Consider the following 17217-nt stretch of genomic DNA (forward strand, 5'->3'; position numbering starts at 1 on the left):
CGCGTATTCGCGATCCCCACTCTACCACCATACACGCTATCAAACCAGTTTACGTGAAAAATTTTAATTCCTCAGCTCGGGTGACGACCGGTCGCGCTTTCCACGCGTGGTTCGGCCTCCCCGAGCACGAGGAAAAAGCGCAGCGCCCCCAGGGGCGCGCCGGAAGTGCACCGAAGCCGGCACGCGAACCAAGCGCACCCACCGCCTTAATTAAATGTTGCACGCTGCACACCTACCCCTCGCATCACAGTCGCACAGCACGTAACCTATGAACCTACCGTATGTAATTACTACGCTATTGTAACAAATATTTGTAACGCTAACTTTAATAAAATACACCAGGAAATCAATGAATGGAAACGATAGTTTATTCATCACCGATATGTATACACTAATCAATACATTAATCTACATCTGTACCTATCTTTCATCAATCGTCGATAACAATAAACAGTTTATTCGGACACAAGTGAATGACCCGGCCGCAAACACTGTTGATGTGAACACTGAATGATCTAAATAGTAAACTAAATCAGTCATAGACGAAAAAAGAATTGTATATGGCGTGTTAAGCACGATATTTGGGCTTGTAGCCGTAGAATAGATCGTATAAACCATTATTATAAGAGGCTTCTTTTCGAAGGTATCGCTCATCCACAATATCTTGATATTATCATAAAATAATAAACGATTCATTCTAATTACGGATGATAACAATATTCTTGCGACAAATATGTCAACAGATCCGTTCGCAATATTAGATTTTTAAATTTTCCCACTATATTTTTCATAGTTAAATTCAAATTGAAATATTGATATATATATATATATATATGAACCATTGATATGTAGTACAAAAATATAAATTTTATTTTATGTAGGACTATTGTAGACACTTATAATAAATCAAATCCACTGTCAGATTAATTGATAAGACGTGCATTGTGAATAGAACAAAATTTATGAAGTTTTAAATCAAAGAATCTAATTATATTTTAAAGTTTTCATATAGGCTGTTAGATCAATAATGTAAGCATCGTCTAAAAATAGCAATCTGAGCTACGTGTTTTAGCCCAAACATTTTCTACTGTCAATGTAATATAATACCTCTAATCGAGCTATATACTATTATTAATAAATAGGTACAATCAAAGCGTCTATAAATATTAAATGCAATATCATCATCACAATGCAAGGCTAATTCGATTACAAATGTGCATTCATTTCTGCTTTCTCCTGCGCATGAGTAACAAAAGCAATCGAGACGCAAAAGACAATCAATCATTCTAAATACCGAATAACAGAACAGTTATACCGCCCACAAAGAATACCTATCTACTTTCATGTATGATCTCTCTTAAAGTAAACAAAACGTGATTTCTTCTGGATATTACGCATACAAATTCACTTGATGGTGATGTGATAAATAATTATCATTAACTTACGTTATCGAAACTTAAAATAAGATAAATATTTTCCAATATTCATAAAGATCGCAACATTTCCAACAAAAGTGTGAAAACAATTACAAATTGTCGACTAATGCCGCGTCAATGCGATAGGATGAGTTAATCTTCAATTTATAATTCAACACGGCTACTTAAATACATGATACATCTGCGCATTGATATACCCACGATATTTAATAAATTACAGAGTATTATTGCTCAACAAAATAGTAACTACTTATTCATACGAGGGGTGTGTGGTAAACAAGATAAAAGAGCGCCCCATGAAAAGAACTGGATTAGATTAAGTCGACAAAGAGATTCCCTAAGTTGTTTGTTATGTTGTTTATATGGTTCACACTGCGCGGCGTTCACATAGCTGGCAGCTTTTTAAAACAGGGGCGATACCAGCGATAATGTGTATACATTTACCTAAATAATTGGTTATATTAAAATTACCTAGTAATACAGATTCTAATAACCAAAGTAAAAAAGCAAGGCACATAACATTTTCTATTATATATATAATTATATATATATACATATCATTTTTGTAAATACTACTACACAGAAACCGATACAACCAACCCTACCCATAAATACAAATGTTTGCATCGTATGAGCAGTCGAACCCGCGACCATTTAATGTAAGGCGGGTGTAACCACCGAGGCCATCAAGTATAAGTTGTAAGTTAGTGTTGCAGCAAGGGCTGTTTTTATTAAGTACTAGCTGTTCCCGCGATTTGTCCGCATGAAACTTAACTTTATTTTTCTAAAATGAAAAAAAAAATGTAGCCTAAGTTACATTACATCAGCTAACTGACAAAAAAGTCACGTCAAAATCGGTACATCCATTTCAGAGATTAGCCGAAACAAACAGACAGACAAAAATTGTAAAACATGTTATTTTGATGTATGTAACGTATTTATATTCATATGCATGTAGTAAAAAACGGTTATTCCAATATTAGAAACAGACACTACAATTTTATTTATATGTATAGATGTATAGATTAAACATTATGACACCGTTTTCAATTAACAAGGATCATATTTCAATACTAAAAATAACGAGTAGCTGATTCTAAACAAGCTATTTTGAGGTATTGCGTTAATTCCTATTACACTGCATTCAAAAATAAGAGTCTCAGTAGATACTTATTTTTGAATGCGACGATTTTGACGAGTCACGTAAAACTCTGCTACTTATGTATCTTATATATTTCATTATAAAACTATTATGTATTTAATTAAATATTAAGGAAACTAAACATGTTGTAAATGTAATATGTATATATTACCATGACACATCTGCTCTTATTGTTCCCATATGTGAGAGCATGTTTTAAGACGCCCGAGTATTTCGTGGGTAAATTAAGTCGGGAAAGAATAACACGTTTCAAAACCAGCGTCACCACATTGAATAAAAACTGGCCGCCAGATAGCAAATGGAAACGATAGGTATCGTCGTACACAATATTTAATGATTTATTTGTACCAATAGCTCTGTGTATAGTTAAACGTATAAACGTGGAGTCACGTGATCGTTTCGGCATAAAAAAAATAATTTGGTTGAGATCTCATTGACCTTCACTATTGTACTTACAGTATACAGTTCGGCATTAGGGTTGTAGCTCAATAGATATTATTAAAGTTCAATAGGTTAGTAATTATTGTATGAAGTTATTTCGGGTTTGGCAATGGATACGTTTTAAATAGATGTATAGTGTAATTTGCAAATATATGTAATCTGATATATGCAATTATAGCGATAGACGCTTCAAAATAGATGACCATTCATGGTACCGAGAAAATTTTAAATCTGTTTGTTATTTCAAATTAACAGCTTCTCTCTGAATGAATATGAAAATATATATGGTTATTACAATCAAAACATTAATTTAAAAAAATATCTGTCTGTTTGTTTGTTCTTGTTAAACTCTGAAATGGTTGGACCAATTTTGACGGAACTTTCACCCGCATATAGCAATTGTTATAGAGACTAACTAAGGATACTTTTGTATTTTCTTTTATATAAAAAAGAAGTTAACAGACAGTACATTAAGAGGTATAAGTATTTATTAAATTTTATATACAATTCTATAAGATATATGAGATAAATACAGATTACAGTTTTAACGGATTAAAATTTCGCTGGCTTCAATCAAGTGTCGTTATATTCTCGATAATTTCTTAAAACTAGTCTGGTCAGAAAATGTTTATATGTCTAATTTTTTTTAATAATATGTGTTTACCGACTGCACTTAACAAATAACAATAAGTCTTTCTTCAGGAACTATAGATTAGAAGAAAAAAAACATTATTTAAATTCTGGTTGTATACACCATGATGCTATTTCTGATCGAATTCTATTTCAACCAAGGAGACTTTTTCAAAAGACGTGTGCATGGACCTTATTCCCCAGAGTGCCAGCGCATTGATAGAATTTTCATAGTATATAGTAATATATTTTAAGCGTAAGCACACTACCGCGACAATTCCGCCTTTATACTTATACGATTATACAGGTATTACAGATGCATTCAAATCAGAAACGAACCTACACAAAAAAATTAACTGCTCCCATCCGCAAGCCCGCCCTCAACAACGTTCAATACCTAATAATGCACACTTACATTAAAATCATAAAATTATCTGTTAATCTGTTTGTGTCTTAAGTTTTTACATAAAATCGGTTGTAGGAATTACCTAAAAAAGGTATTAAATAATAAATTTTATGAGTCATTCCAATACGTCAACTATGACGTATTAATTAGATTTTTAATATAAAATAATAGTTGTCAAAATATGTTTTTGTTTTTTCGAACTAATCTAAGGCCGCAGCTGGCCTTTACAGCTTCATGGACGATAGGGGGCGAGTGCAGGTGGCACTCCAAACCCGTGGAAGTACTTATGGACCGGCTGAAGGCCAACTTCCGCTTCACGCATATTCAGAATATATTGTCTTATTGACTGTGTTATTTATCATTAATAGTTATAAGTGTAGAAGTGCTAAAGCACGAAGTTGCGGATACCATTAGTTTCAAGTATAAAAATGGTGTATATTTTCAAGTGAATATTTTTATTTTTATAATTATTTATATAAAAAAAACATCTATTCAAAAGAGTAACACACAAATTTCTTACTCATTCTTCTTGTGATGAATCTGCATTCCGAATGAGTGGTAGAATCAAAATATGACTATTCAAAAGTGCTTATTATGAATTTATTTGAATAAAGATAATTTCTATTTCAAGCATTATGACCTACCTTTTTTCTGGTCAATGTACTGGGTATAGATTTAATACAAACACTGGAACTCTGGGTTAAGTGATTTCATATGTGAAAAGGCATAAGATAATATGACGCTAATATCCCATTCATACTTTTCACATTACGAAACTGCTTATATGCATATGTCTGTCCTACATATAAATAACGCTATGAATATTACCATATTATCAAATATATGTAGTGTGTCTTAGTGTTAATGCGATCCACATAAATTTTGCAACATTAGAGGGAAGGCTTATTTTGTAGCTGTGAAAGCGAAACCCTAGTTTTTTCACAACAACAGTGTTTTGTACATCTAATTATAACGTGTTTTAAACACAACATATAATAAATTTATGTATTGTTTGATATACATACTACTGAACCCATTTAAATGATATTTGATACACAGATAGTATACTAAGAAAGGACATAGGTTGTAAGGGGAATAAAAAATTGTATGTAAGTGTCATCATTTTTAGAGCTAGAAGCTTAAATATATTATTAGACTATTGATTGAATATAAATAAATAAGTGATTCGAAGTTTATAAAAGTTTTACTTTTAAGGGGATAGGAGATACAAACTTTTGTATGGAAATTTACCATTTCTGAAGATGGATTGATAAATATTTTTTCTTTGGCTTTTTTGGGTTAGATTATTATATATTTAATGCTATTACCACTATTCCACACAGACAAAGTCAATGGCACAGCTAGTTTTACTATACTTAAGTAAAACTGCATCTTCATAATATTCATATAAATGCACCTTAAATGGATATATATCCCTAACAAGGTATTTATTTATACATATGTATATAAAATAAGTAATACCCGTATCTAATAAAAATTTAAAATAATATATGTTTATACAAGATTGTGTATGTATGAGTTTACAAAGATTCTAAAATATCAGTAATTCATATATAATATCCTACCATCCAAAAGTAATTTTTGTGCCTTTTGCTATAAAAGGATATTTTAATGAATCATTCTTACCTACATACATACAGTACATGTTCAAATTAGTTATAATTATGTAACATAGTTGATTCTATTTGAAACATTAAATTTTGGAAGTTGACTGTTCTCTACCATAAATACATTAACATTTTCAGTGAGTATGTTTGGTTAATTACAAAACTAACTGCTTAGCTTATATATACAACTCTGAAATGTTACAGTTAACATCAGCTTCATCCTTATCCCTTTCATTTCGAGTTGGCATAGTATGTTTTTCTCTTTCATTCATGCCTGTTCATAGTTATCTTGTTATTTACTACTTTTCTTGCCATATCATCTTTCACACAGTCACAGTCCATTTCATATTTGGCCTTACTCTGCCCTTATATCCATGGTCATAATTAGAGAAGAGATTATTTTAATGAAAGTATTACATAATATGTAATACTTTCTTTAAAATAATCTTTTTATTACTATACCGTTAATTCTAAATGCAGACCAAGCAACATCAATGGTCTCTTCTAGGCAGTAATAGTTATATTAATAATAGTACTTACCTTAGTTCGTGGACGCCCGCGTCCCTTTTTCACTGGAGTATTATCATCACTTTTAGTCTTTTTCACATTACTAGTCTTAGCACATTGTTTGTCTTTATTTGTCTTTGATACATTGTCTTTATCACTTCGCTTATCATCATCACTTTCACTTTTGTTACTTTTTGTATTTTTCACTGAAGGCTTCAGTGGTGAAGATTTAGGCGGTAGAGTCTTCGATACAGCCTTCAAAGGTAAGTCATCCTCGCTTGATGAGTCCGATGAACACTTACAGGATTCAGAGCTGGAAGTAGTATCAGACAACTGAGTTTTGCCTTTCTTTTTTGATGTGGATAACTCTTTTGACTTTACGGCTTTTGTCGTAGCTTCTGCAGGTTTCTTTTTACCTGTTGGCTTTATACCTGCTTTCTTAGGAGTGACTTTTCTTGGAATAGCAGCTATTTTGAGTTTTAAACCAGTGTCACAAGAGGTGACTGAGAAATGTGATTTACGCACTGAACTCTGCTTGTTGCTTGAGCACTCCCAATTGCTCCCAGATGAATCACTTGTGCTGCTATTCTGTAAATGAATATCAAAATAATATATAAATATAAATTGTATACTTTACACTACTAATGTCTTTATTAGTCTATATTATTAGTTATTCATAAAATACATAGTAAATTAATAAGTACTGGATAAAGAAAAATACTAACAAACCCATTGAATTTGTGTTAGTGTTCTATCAGTTTGTTTCAGATGAATAAGGATATTTCATAGAACAATTAAACCTCCAATAATAAATTTTAACATATACAAGGATTTTTCAGTCATTCAAATGAAAAAAATAACAACACAGTCCAATAATGCTAAAGCTTTTAATACAAAAAGAAAACAATTATATAGCTAACATTATATACAGAACTGTGCTTTAGTGTATAATGTTTTAATTATTTATGTATAAAAAAGCAATTTTTACTATTATTTAAAATACAATCTACTTGTCTTAATAGTTCTATCAACATTGTTGCTTAAATGTTTAGTAATAAAAAAAATGAGATTTTAAGAGTATGTTCATGAAAAGTAAAATAAAAATAATACTAACCTCAGAGTCACTGTTTGAATCTGTACCACTTGAATCATGGGTTTTTGGCAACTCCGTGCCCATTGCTGAAATATATATAAAAAAGTAATTTATAACAACAAATTACATAAAGAATAACCTTGTAATATGAATCTTGAACTTGATATGGCCTTGAACTAGCCAAGCAGAAAAAACGACTACTTACAAATGCATTGGTACATTTAGTTTCTACAAGTGATTGATTTCAACTTGATAATCTTATACATTGCTTATTACATTAGTAGTATAATATATTAAACATAATATAATCCACTACATATTAGCAAATTTAGTGAAATGGCGTTGTAAAGTGATACGAATATATGTAAAGTACTCACTTCAAGGTTGGTCAAGATGTTCCCAAATACGAAAGTGTAGGCTTCTTCATTTCAATTACGAGTTATTTGTGATCATAGCAGACTGAAAAGCAATAACACAAATTATAATCTACAATAGTTACTTAGGTAACAAACAATTTGAAAATATCTAATTACAGTCGGGAGCAATTTATTAAATTGACAGATCTGACGACACTTGGTAAGACCAGTTTCTATCACGAAGCAGGACAATTCTACCATCGATGGTTCTACTTCGCAAAAACGTTATTGCTTATCATAAATACATGGCAATCTATTAAAATATCAGATTTCACGTTTTTAGATGTGATTACTACTATGTATAACGGTTTTTAAGGGCATTGGCGCCAAATAAGTGCATACGTTTACAAATTCATACTAAATTTCAACTTGCAAAACAAATTATAAATAACATTTTGAATAATAGTAAAATAAAATCTTACTAACCAGATAAAAACACGGAAATGTATCAAAAGTTATGTCGTAATTCTACTTTAAACTACAGCATAACACTTGGCTTCCATGTTTACAAATCGTTCCTATAAAAATTCTCAATGTATACATATACATACCTAGGGAGAAAGTCAGGGAATTTAGAGGCTTTCTCTTTTCCACATATGATACTATGACAGAAAAAGAATGGGATGTACAACATTTATTATTTTCACATGTTGTATATGTATGAATTGCGGCGCAAAATGGCGTCGTTTCACATCATATACAATATAATTTATTATAAAAAAATACTATTACTGGACTTAGAAGTAGGCAGCAAATCAAGGACTTTCAATACTTACTAATATTCAATGTGAAATAGAACTTCTAAAAACAAACGAACAAGAATAAAAAAACATTAGAAACATTAGTGACATCGCCATCTATATTTCTACAGGTAACAACTCAACAAATTCAACAATTCATAATTCACAGATAAAAAATGAATAATTTTGAATTAGTTTGTCTCCACACGACACGACTTCATATATTCTTTAAGGGTCCATATTATATTAAATTGATAAAATGCCATAATAAGATGCAAGAGCCAATTGGATATAATATTGTGCAACCGCCAATCAGGAGATCGGCTCATTTACTCCAAGAGTCCGTACCAAGTCGGTCTGATGGTCTGTCGGTACTATTGTATTAGTGGTATATATTATACAGTATTGCTTTAAAAAACGGCCGAGGTGGTTTAAACGGAACAAAAAATTGATATAAAGATGATTTATTCAGGAAAACATACTGTCATAATTAATCAAAGACGTAAGTGCCCATCGCTCATGTACATTGTTTGTAGATGAGCCTGATGAGCCTGACCGCCAATTTACAGTTGAATGTTACAATTTCATTTCAGTACGGTACAATTTCATTTTTCTATATCCTAAGTATATACTTAAGTTTGACGCGATCATTATTTATAAGTATGCTTGTTTACCCTTATTAAAAGATTGACATAGTCCGCGTATGTTGGTGGAATTTATGTTATGATATGGTTTCTTATTTAATATTATATAATAAAGTTTTCCAGTATACCAAATTTAGTATTTTATAGAAAACTGTTTGTTTCAGTATTTATATAGAGTTTTTTCCTCTTAAAACGAAACTTCAACAAACACTGAGCAAATAATCACTATGATTATCAATAAATACATCACCCTGTCATAATTCATGTGTATAAATTTTCTATGTGGTTGTCATTCAATCTTTCATTACTTTTACACTTATATGTATTGTATTTGTAATCTATCTCTAAAAAAATGATATAAATTTATTTTAATTTCTTGTATTTTCGTCCATTTTTGAGAAATACAAAATATATTTATTTTCCTAATTTCCTTTTCTAATTTTGTTCAACCTGGTAATTTTAGAGAAGAAAGTTTGAATTTGAAGTATTTTTATAATAAGTTTAAACTTTAAAATAAACTAATAGTGTGAAGTATCCCATTAGTAACCACATAAGAATTAAGAAATATAGCAATATATTTGTACGATACAAAATATTTAACAATTGTTTAATTAAATATTATTTAATTATTTAATGGACGAGTTGCAAGCATGGGAAGACTTAGCAAACATACCACCAGATCCACCTGTGATGCGCGAAGTTTGTACAAACTGCAAGTAAGTATTACTCTGTTAGTAATAGTTAGTTATATTAGAACGCTTCTGAAATAACAATATATATAGTAAACAACTAGCTGTGAAATTAGTATAAGAAAGACTGAAATTAATTATAGTTAAAGTACTATTAAATTGTTTCTATGTAAGATTCTTATTATGTGAGTCTTAATTTTAATTATCTAATTTTGATAGAAAATACAAGTATGAAACAGCCTACTTAAAATATTTTCAAAACTGATATTGATATAATTTAGAACAAATCATATCAAATGTCTAAATTCTAATTATATGTTAAAATCATCATTAGTATTATTTTACAATTGCAGAAGACCAATGGTTGTTTGTTGGTGTTCTGCATTGCCTACAGAAAGGTTAAACCCTCGAAGCAGAGTTATATTATTACAACATCCTGCTGAAGAAAAGAGATGTCTACGAACTGCACCAATGTTGCAATTAGGTTTATCACAAAATAAGTGCCTTATATATAAAGGAAAGAAATTTCCTCAACCAAGACATGAAGACTTAGAGAGTATTCTAAATCAACCAAATACAGTTTTGTTATATCCAAGTAAAACAGCAATAGATATAAGAGACTTGGAGAATGACTCTGAATCTTATAATCTCATACTGATTGATGGAACATGGCCGCAGGCGAAAGCTATATACACTTCTAGTCCAATACTTCATAACATCAAACAAGTGAAACTACTGACCCATATTACAAGTAGCTACATTATAAGGACACAGCCCACAGAAGGATGCTTGAGTACTCTGGAGACAGCTGCGGAGGCACTATCACAGCTTGAAGGAGACTATTCTTATAGGGATCAACTTATCCAGCCTCTACATATATTATGCAAATATCAATTAGAAAATGGTGCAGTGACACATCAATCAAAAGAGTTTTTACTTAAAACAAAAATGTATCCTAAGTTGATTGGCAAGAGATTATCTAAACTATTAAGATCTACAAATGAATTTGTAAATCAAACTTAATTATACATTTACAGATATACAATTGTTTATACATATACAGGAATAACACTTTTTATAAGGTTCAGTACTAAGTAAACTTGGTAGGGTTTTTTTATTATAGTTACAGCTTTGAATTTTTTTTTATGTAGGAAAGTATTGCTTTCAAAATAATATTTTAGTTAGTATAGAGTGGCGAGATTATTTTTATATTTTACACTGACACAAAATTGATGTACCTTACAAGTAGTATTGAGCCTAAGAGACTAACCTAACATAAGAAAAACCCCTGATATTCTTTCTACTTATTGATTTTGAATTGAAAATGTAGTGTATTCTGAAGAATAATAACATAAGCAGATTCTCTATCATCTCAGCACACACTACATTTAAAAAGTACAGGAAATAATTATGACACTGGTGAATTTGCTTTCAAAATATGGTGAGCAAAATAGGATATAAAATAAATAAGTCTCCTGTTTTTAGCACTTTTTCATAAATATGGAAAAAAATATAAAGGTGGACAATATTTAGCGCCTCGACATTAAAATTTGTGGCTTTACCACATTAAATTTAAGTACATGTACAACAAAAACTAAAACAGTATGAAATACAAAACATTATATATTTTAAAAAAATCTCTAGGTAAAATATATTTATTTAATGGAAAAATGTGTGCTTTGTACACAGCACATATTAGAAGACCAAAAAAATTAAAATTGGGAATAGTAGCTTTCTCGCATACTTGGCAACATTACTACCAACAAATTATTTATATTCTAGTGGTAACACAGTATAGGCGTTTTCTCATGATTCTAATTCTATTATTGTAACCAATAACTAAATTAGAGTTAGCCTTTTAATAACAAATCATTATTGCAAAAATATTTGCTTTTTATTTGTTTAATATTTAAATACTAAAGAAATTTGTACCATTTAGGTATTTCCTAATTCTTGTATTTACAATTTTTTCATTGGTAGTGAAATAATATTACTATAGCCTATGAAAGTTTTAAAGGAGTATTCGTAATCATATTATGTGTCAAACGGCTAACCTAATTGTATTGTTACTAATTATTAGTATAATACAAAGTTTTCATCAGCAGAATGACAAATTTTCATCTGGTCACACTAGGAAAATTTCAGTACCAAAATCCATCCAGAGTCGTAAAAATCATTAAAAAAATTATGTCACTGAAAAAAAAGTTTTTTCTATCTTTTGAATTCTGTCAAATAAATTAGAAACATGGCAGAGGTTTGTTTAATAATATTTTTTGGTATTAATCTGATAAAATAGTAACCATCATAGCCGAAATCAAGAAACCGAATATGTGAAATGATTTTTACATTATAGTATTGAACATCTAAATACATATTTTTTACAGTGTACAATTATGTTCTACTGTTTCAGGTTGATGAAACTCTTAAGAAGAAACGTACCTTCAGGAAGTTTACCTTCCGTGGAGTTGATCTTGATCAACTTCTTGATATGCCTAAGTAAGAATTTTATTATGATAAAAATAAGTGTAATTTTGGGATCCAAATTCTATTAAGTAAACTTTTATAGAACAGATACATGCATGTTTACAATATTATTTTGTAATTTAATATAATTGATAACATTAGCTACTTATCTTTTAGTATCATTATCATTAAGAAATATTCCTGTTTTAACTTTTTGTTAATTTAATTGAAAATAGCCTTGTAATTGTAACCAATTTCCAGTGAGCAACTCATGGAGTTGATGCACGCTCGTGCCCGACGACGATTTGCCCGTGGACTTAAACGTAAACCTATGGCCCTTGTCAAGAAACTACGCCGCGCTAAGAAGGAAGCTCCTCCAAATGAAAAGCCAGAGATTGTTAAAACTCACCTCCGCAACATGATCATAGTCCCCGAGATGGTGGGCTCCATTGTTGGCATATATAATGGCAAAACATTCAACCAGGTCTGTTCAGTTTGGTATATAAATGTAATAGACTGTTTTTTATTTTACTAAATTTCAACTTTATTTGCTGACCCATGACTAATAATATATAGTTGTACTACATATATGTCTAGATCTGTATCATATTGCCTAGTAACCATTTTGTACTATATACCAGTATATATTATAAAACAATACATGTTTTGTGTTGTTGTCAGCTTAAGTGCTGATCTATAACCATGGATCCGTATCATGCTACTATTGGCCATGGGTTTTTTTATGTGATTCAAATTGCAAACAAGCTGATTGTCCTTATGGATGCTAAGGATTAACCTGAATCATAGTTCATACATCACCTGCAACACCACTCATATGTTGTTATTCCAGAGGACTAAGATATCATCCGTCTTGTCCAGTAAATTCACGAACAAATCTACACCCTATAAACGAAACACAGCTTGCAAGCTACTTAGCTGCTAGATAACCCTTACAGTCTATCTTTTGTCTTGTCATATGATACATGTACTATTTTGGCTAGGCAACTTGGTGTGGATTCTGAGACATGCCTCTTACAATTTCATGAAGTTAAGAGAGGTGATACATTGTATTCCATCATCTTACAGAAAATACACAGACACTTTAAATAATAATGTTATTTGAAGAGTGTTTCTAATAGGTGAAAAGGTCTAAAAGATGCCTTATTAATGTGATATAATAATATATTTCAGGTTGAAATCAAACCAGAAATGATTGGTCATTATCTTGGCGAGTTCTCCGTGACATACAAGCCTGTGAAGCACGGAAGGCCTGGTATTGGTGCCACCCACAGCTCCCGGTTCATTCCACTTAAGTAAAGTGGCCTGACCACCTTATAGGCTAAGTGTAAAATGTGTACAGGACTATAATAAACAATCTTGTACATTCATTAGGCATTTTAATTTCATAATTCACAATTTTGCTAATAATAATGAAGATATATACAGTGAAACCTGGTTACTTGGGATCTCAAGAGAACAAGGATTCTGGACCAATTATTAATCCAGTTTTTCAATTAAGCAGGTATAGAATTATAGTTGTCTCATTTATAGAGATTGAAATGTATAATTATTCCATTTTTAGAGGTGGAAAAACCTGAAATGTTACTGATAAACAAAGCACAGGTGAAAGACATTCAAATGTTTGTAAACAAAAGTGTCAAAACCTGTCCCAATCTGATTTATTTGTCTCACTTATACAGGGAATTGAGCTATGATAAGATTTTCCCAGTCCCAGTACTTTTTTTTATGAATAACCTGGTTAATTGATTGAAATGAGATTTGTATTCCAAGATTTTTTCTATGTTTACTACTATTCTATTCTACTTGGGACTCATCCCAATTATTGAGGTAAACATAGAAAAAATCTTGGAATACAAATCTCATTTCAATCAATTAACCAGGTTATTCATAAAAAAAAGTACTGGGACCTGTTTGCAACTCTCAATAATAGAGGTTTCCCACTTATCCTGGTCCTACTTTAGCAAGCTTCACTGTATATATCTTATGTCATGACTAAATAAAGATACGTAAGTAATAGGTGTAGGTAAATGATTAGTAACATATTTTCATACTGGGCATTATTATCGATTATACTATTACATCTTCATTGTTATGGACCTACTTAATTCGACGCCAGTATGAAGGTACAAAGCTATAACCTTTCTATTCCACAGGTGATTTGACTTATCAATAGTCTGATGTTTTCTGAATTCTGCTTTTTTCATAGATATGCAACAGCATGATGCATAAAAAAAGCAGAATTTTAACTTGATAAACCCAATACAACTACACCAGAGCCAAAAAACCTTTAAAAAATTCTTTACTTATATATTTAATGAAATAGAAATTTGAAAATTGCTTAAATGGATACCAATTTTAACTTTCTATATTGATAAACATATGACTTTAAAACAATAAGTCTGAAAGAATTCTTGTTGAGTTTTTCAAATTTCAATGAAATAATATAGCTGTGTTTTGGAATATTTATTATTATACCCCTTACTTGTCCCTACCTAAACAGAGCTTGTACTATGGGTAGTACCCATAGTAACAACCGATATAAATAGTATTATTTTTTTGTAAATAGGTACATACATAATGTATGTTTGTATTTTTATTATCGAATCTCCGACCATATGGTGGTGTGCTAAACCACATCACTCAGGCTGTCTAATGCTAATATTATTTTCAGAAGAGATACAATTATCGTCTGACTACTATGGCAAGCTGCCGTTTGGTTTTTTTTTTGTAGATGATATTGGTGATGCACCTGCCTGCGCTAACGGTTTACGCTGGCGGGGCACCAGTGGAGGATGATAAGATGAACATGAAGTCAGGTCAGTTGGTCAGCCCATCGTGACAAATTCACCAAGCATTTATCACTGGTTTCCAGGGGGAACTGCGTGGAGGTCAACCTGACATACATGTACATTGCTAGCAATAAGATAATCAATCCACATTATCAATCCCCTTTCCCCCCAGGTGCCGTTTCTTAGCGGCGTTTCCTTCAAAGAAATAAAGTTTTGTCGCGTCGGCTAGAACCGATATTATAACATTTATATAGTAAAGTAGTAGGCCAAGATGCTAAGGAAATTAGAAATTGTACTATTATTATAAGTAAAAATCGTACATCTTCTACAAGTAGAATAGTTTGATATTTTACTGTATAATTTTATAATTGAGGTGTGACAGCTAAGTATCGAATCACCAAAATCCAAAATAATTACTGCTTTGTCACGCTAGGTATATTTTTTTATCTTAAATAATTTTATGATATCAGTCTATCCAAATACATCCTAATAAGTTTCGTTGAAGAGCGTGTGTCATAACCGTTGAACTAATGGAACTGCATTAGCCACAGACTAACATCATCAACAGAAACCAGCGCTAACTGGCCATTATCGGTCGCAACTGCCTCTACCCGCCCACGTAAACGTCAATGTGACGTTGGACGCCTGAAATATTTGTTCAATGTCCCTTTCTCGTCTTCAACGCCAGATCCTTATAAGGACTTACAAATTTGTTAAAAGTATAGACGGTCGGTCAAGTCAATAAATTTAATTATTACCTTGACAAGGTTGTCTTCTTTGGAATATTACATCAAGAGACACATATATCTATTATTTGCTGACTAACTAACTATGACTATTAGAGGCCATGGGAGGTTAAACTATTTCAAAATCGTCATGTCAGCTTAGTTTATAAACATACCGAATATTGATACCGAGTTTTGAACTTCTGTGCCAAGTAAATAGATACATATATAGTGAAAACTGAGACTCATTTATACAATATCTGCCTGTTCTTGGAATGCTCTATATTTTAGCATTAAAAGGTCATTGACGATGTACCTATTTTAAATATTCCAAATTACTCATTGTATAGTTTTAACGTAGTGATTACTTGCTCAGTATAGTACTGTGAACTTCACTTGAAAGCAACGCCATACAACTCCTAGATGACAATTTAGATCAATTATAATGTTATCTTTTTTATGTTAGCACGGCTTATATCAGCATATATCCTTTATTTATGTTTTAAGGGAAGTGTGTAAGTACACATCCCTTTAGGGTTTAGGGCTATTGCCTACTTCTTCGAGAACCAGGAAGTTTGAAATGATACAGCTGAGAAACAGAATAGAAATGTGTTTAATTGAAATGTGCCGTGCGGTAAGAGTTATATTGGGCAGTACAGCAAACCCAATATATATATATATATATATATATATATATATATATATATATATAAATATCCCCTTGGGCACTTTGTGGCTCAGACGTGCCGTATAGGTAGTTTTTTGTTGATCCATTTTCACTTGTTGATCCGGAGGCCTTTTGTTGATCTAATGCCAGCTGACCATATATAAATGTTGATCCGTTTTGAGCCACAACTGTCACGACGAGTAATAATAATAATTAAGCGATTTATACACGATTTTATACAAATCCACCTTTTTGGCATACGACCACTTCTTGATCCAATTCAAACGGGCCAATCAGGGTGCAGCATTTCCAAGGGCTTCCTCATTGGCACGTTTGGGCTACTACATTATGGCTACAGTAACTTAATAATGTCTAGCTAGTATTTCAAGAATAATAGTCTATCTAATCTAAATATTTATTGAAATCAGTCTGGAGTAACGTGACTCCAGATCAAAACTCAATACTTGTTATTTTTTGGACGGGAATTTTTCCTTTTGTAACAACGTTACTGAGCGAATGAAGAGAAGACGTAACGGCGGATCCAGGGGGAGCGTCATGGAGGTCTTGGGAGTCATGGGGGGTCATGACTCTCCCCCCTTAGCCCAGGACTTAGGTAGACCATTAATTGAACTAAAAAATAATGAAACAGCAAATTTTTTTGCACGATCGGAGTGTTGGTGCAGTAGTATTAATTATAATTAAACATTGTTACTTAAAACATAACACTTAAAGTACTATAACACTAAAAGCAAAATAGGTA

General features: G+C 31.4%; 3 protein-coding genes across 3 annotated transcripts in view; 2 read left to right on the forward strand and 1 right to left on the reverse strand.

The window, feature by feature from the left end:
* LOC131854372 (histone-lysine N-methyltransferase ash1) overlaps nt 1-8174 on the reverse strand; it is a 51269-nt gene extending 43095 nt beyond the window's left edge. The window contains exons 1-4 of the mRNA XM_059205490.1: nt 8146-8174; nt 7681-7762; nt 7325-7389; nt 6244-6798 (exon numbers count right to left, since the gene is read on the reverse strand). Coding sequence (XP_059061473.1) covers nt 6244-6798; nt 7325-7387 — 618 coding nt within the window. The 5' untranslated portion in view covers nt 7388-7389; nt 7681-7762; nt 8146-8174. The remainder of the gene's footprint in view (nt 1-6243; nt 6799-7324; nt 7390-7680; nt 7763-8145) is intronic.
* A 1293-nt stretch (nt 8175-9467) lies between these two features.
* Nucleotides 9468-10959, forward strand: LOC131853535 (tRNA-uridine aminocarboxypropyltransferase 2). The gene is made up of 2 exons (XM_059204455.1): nt 9468-9819; nt 10146-10959. The coding sequence occupies exons 1-2, from the start codon at nt 9737-9739 to the stop codon at nt 10813-10815; spliced, it is 753 nt and encodes a 250-aa protein (XP_059060438.1). The 5' UTR covers nt 9468-9736; the 3' UTR covers nt 10816-10959.
* A 980-nt stretch (nt 10960-11939) lies between these two features.
* Nucleotides 11940-13643, forward strand: LOC131853544 (small ribosomal subunit protein uS19). Its single transcript, XM_059204466.1, has 4 exons — nt 11940-12046; nt 12203-12288; nt 12517-12739; nt 13447-13643. The coding sequence occupies exons 1-4, from the start codon at nt 12038-12040 to the stop codon at nt 13570-13572; spliced, it is 444 nt and encodes a 147-aa protein (XP_059060449.1). The 5' UTR covers nt 11940-12037; the 3' UTR covers nt 13573-13643.
* Nucleotides 13644-17217: the final 3574 nt, after the last annotated feature.

This window comes from Achroia grisella, unplaced genomic scaffold, assembly GCF_030625045.1.
Source record: "Achroia grisella isolate CSIRO2021 unplaced genomic scaffold, CSIRO_AGI_Agris_v1 utg1186, whole genome shotgun sequence".
NCBI classification, from domain to species: Eukaryota; Metazoa; Arthropoda; class Insecta; order Lepidoptera; family Pyralidae; genus Achroia; species Achroia grisella.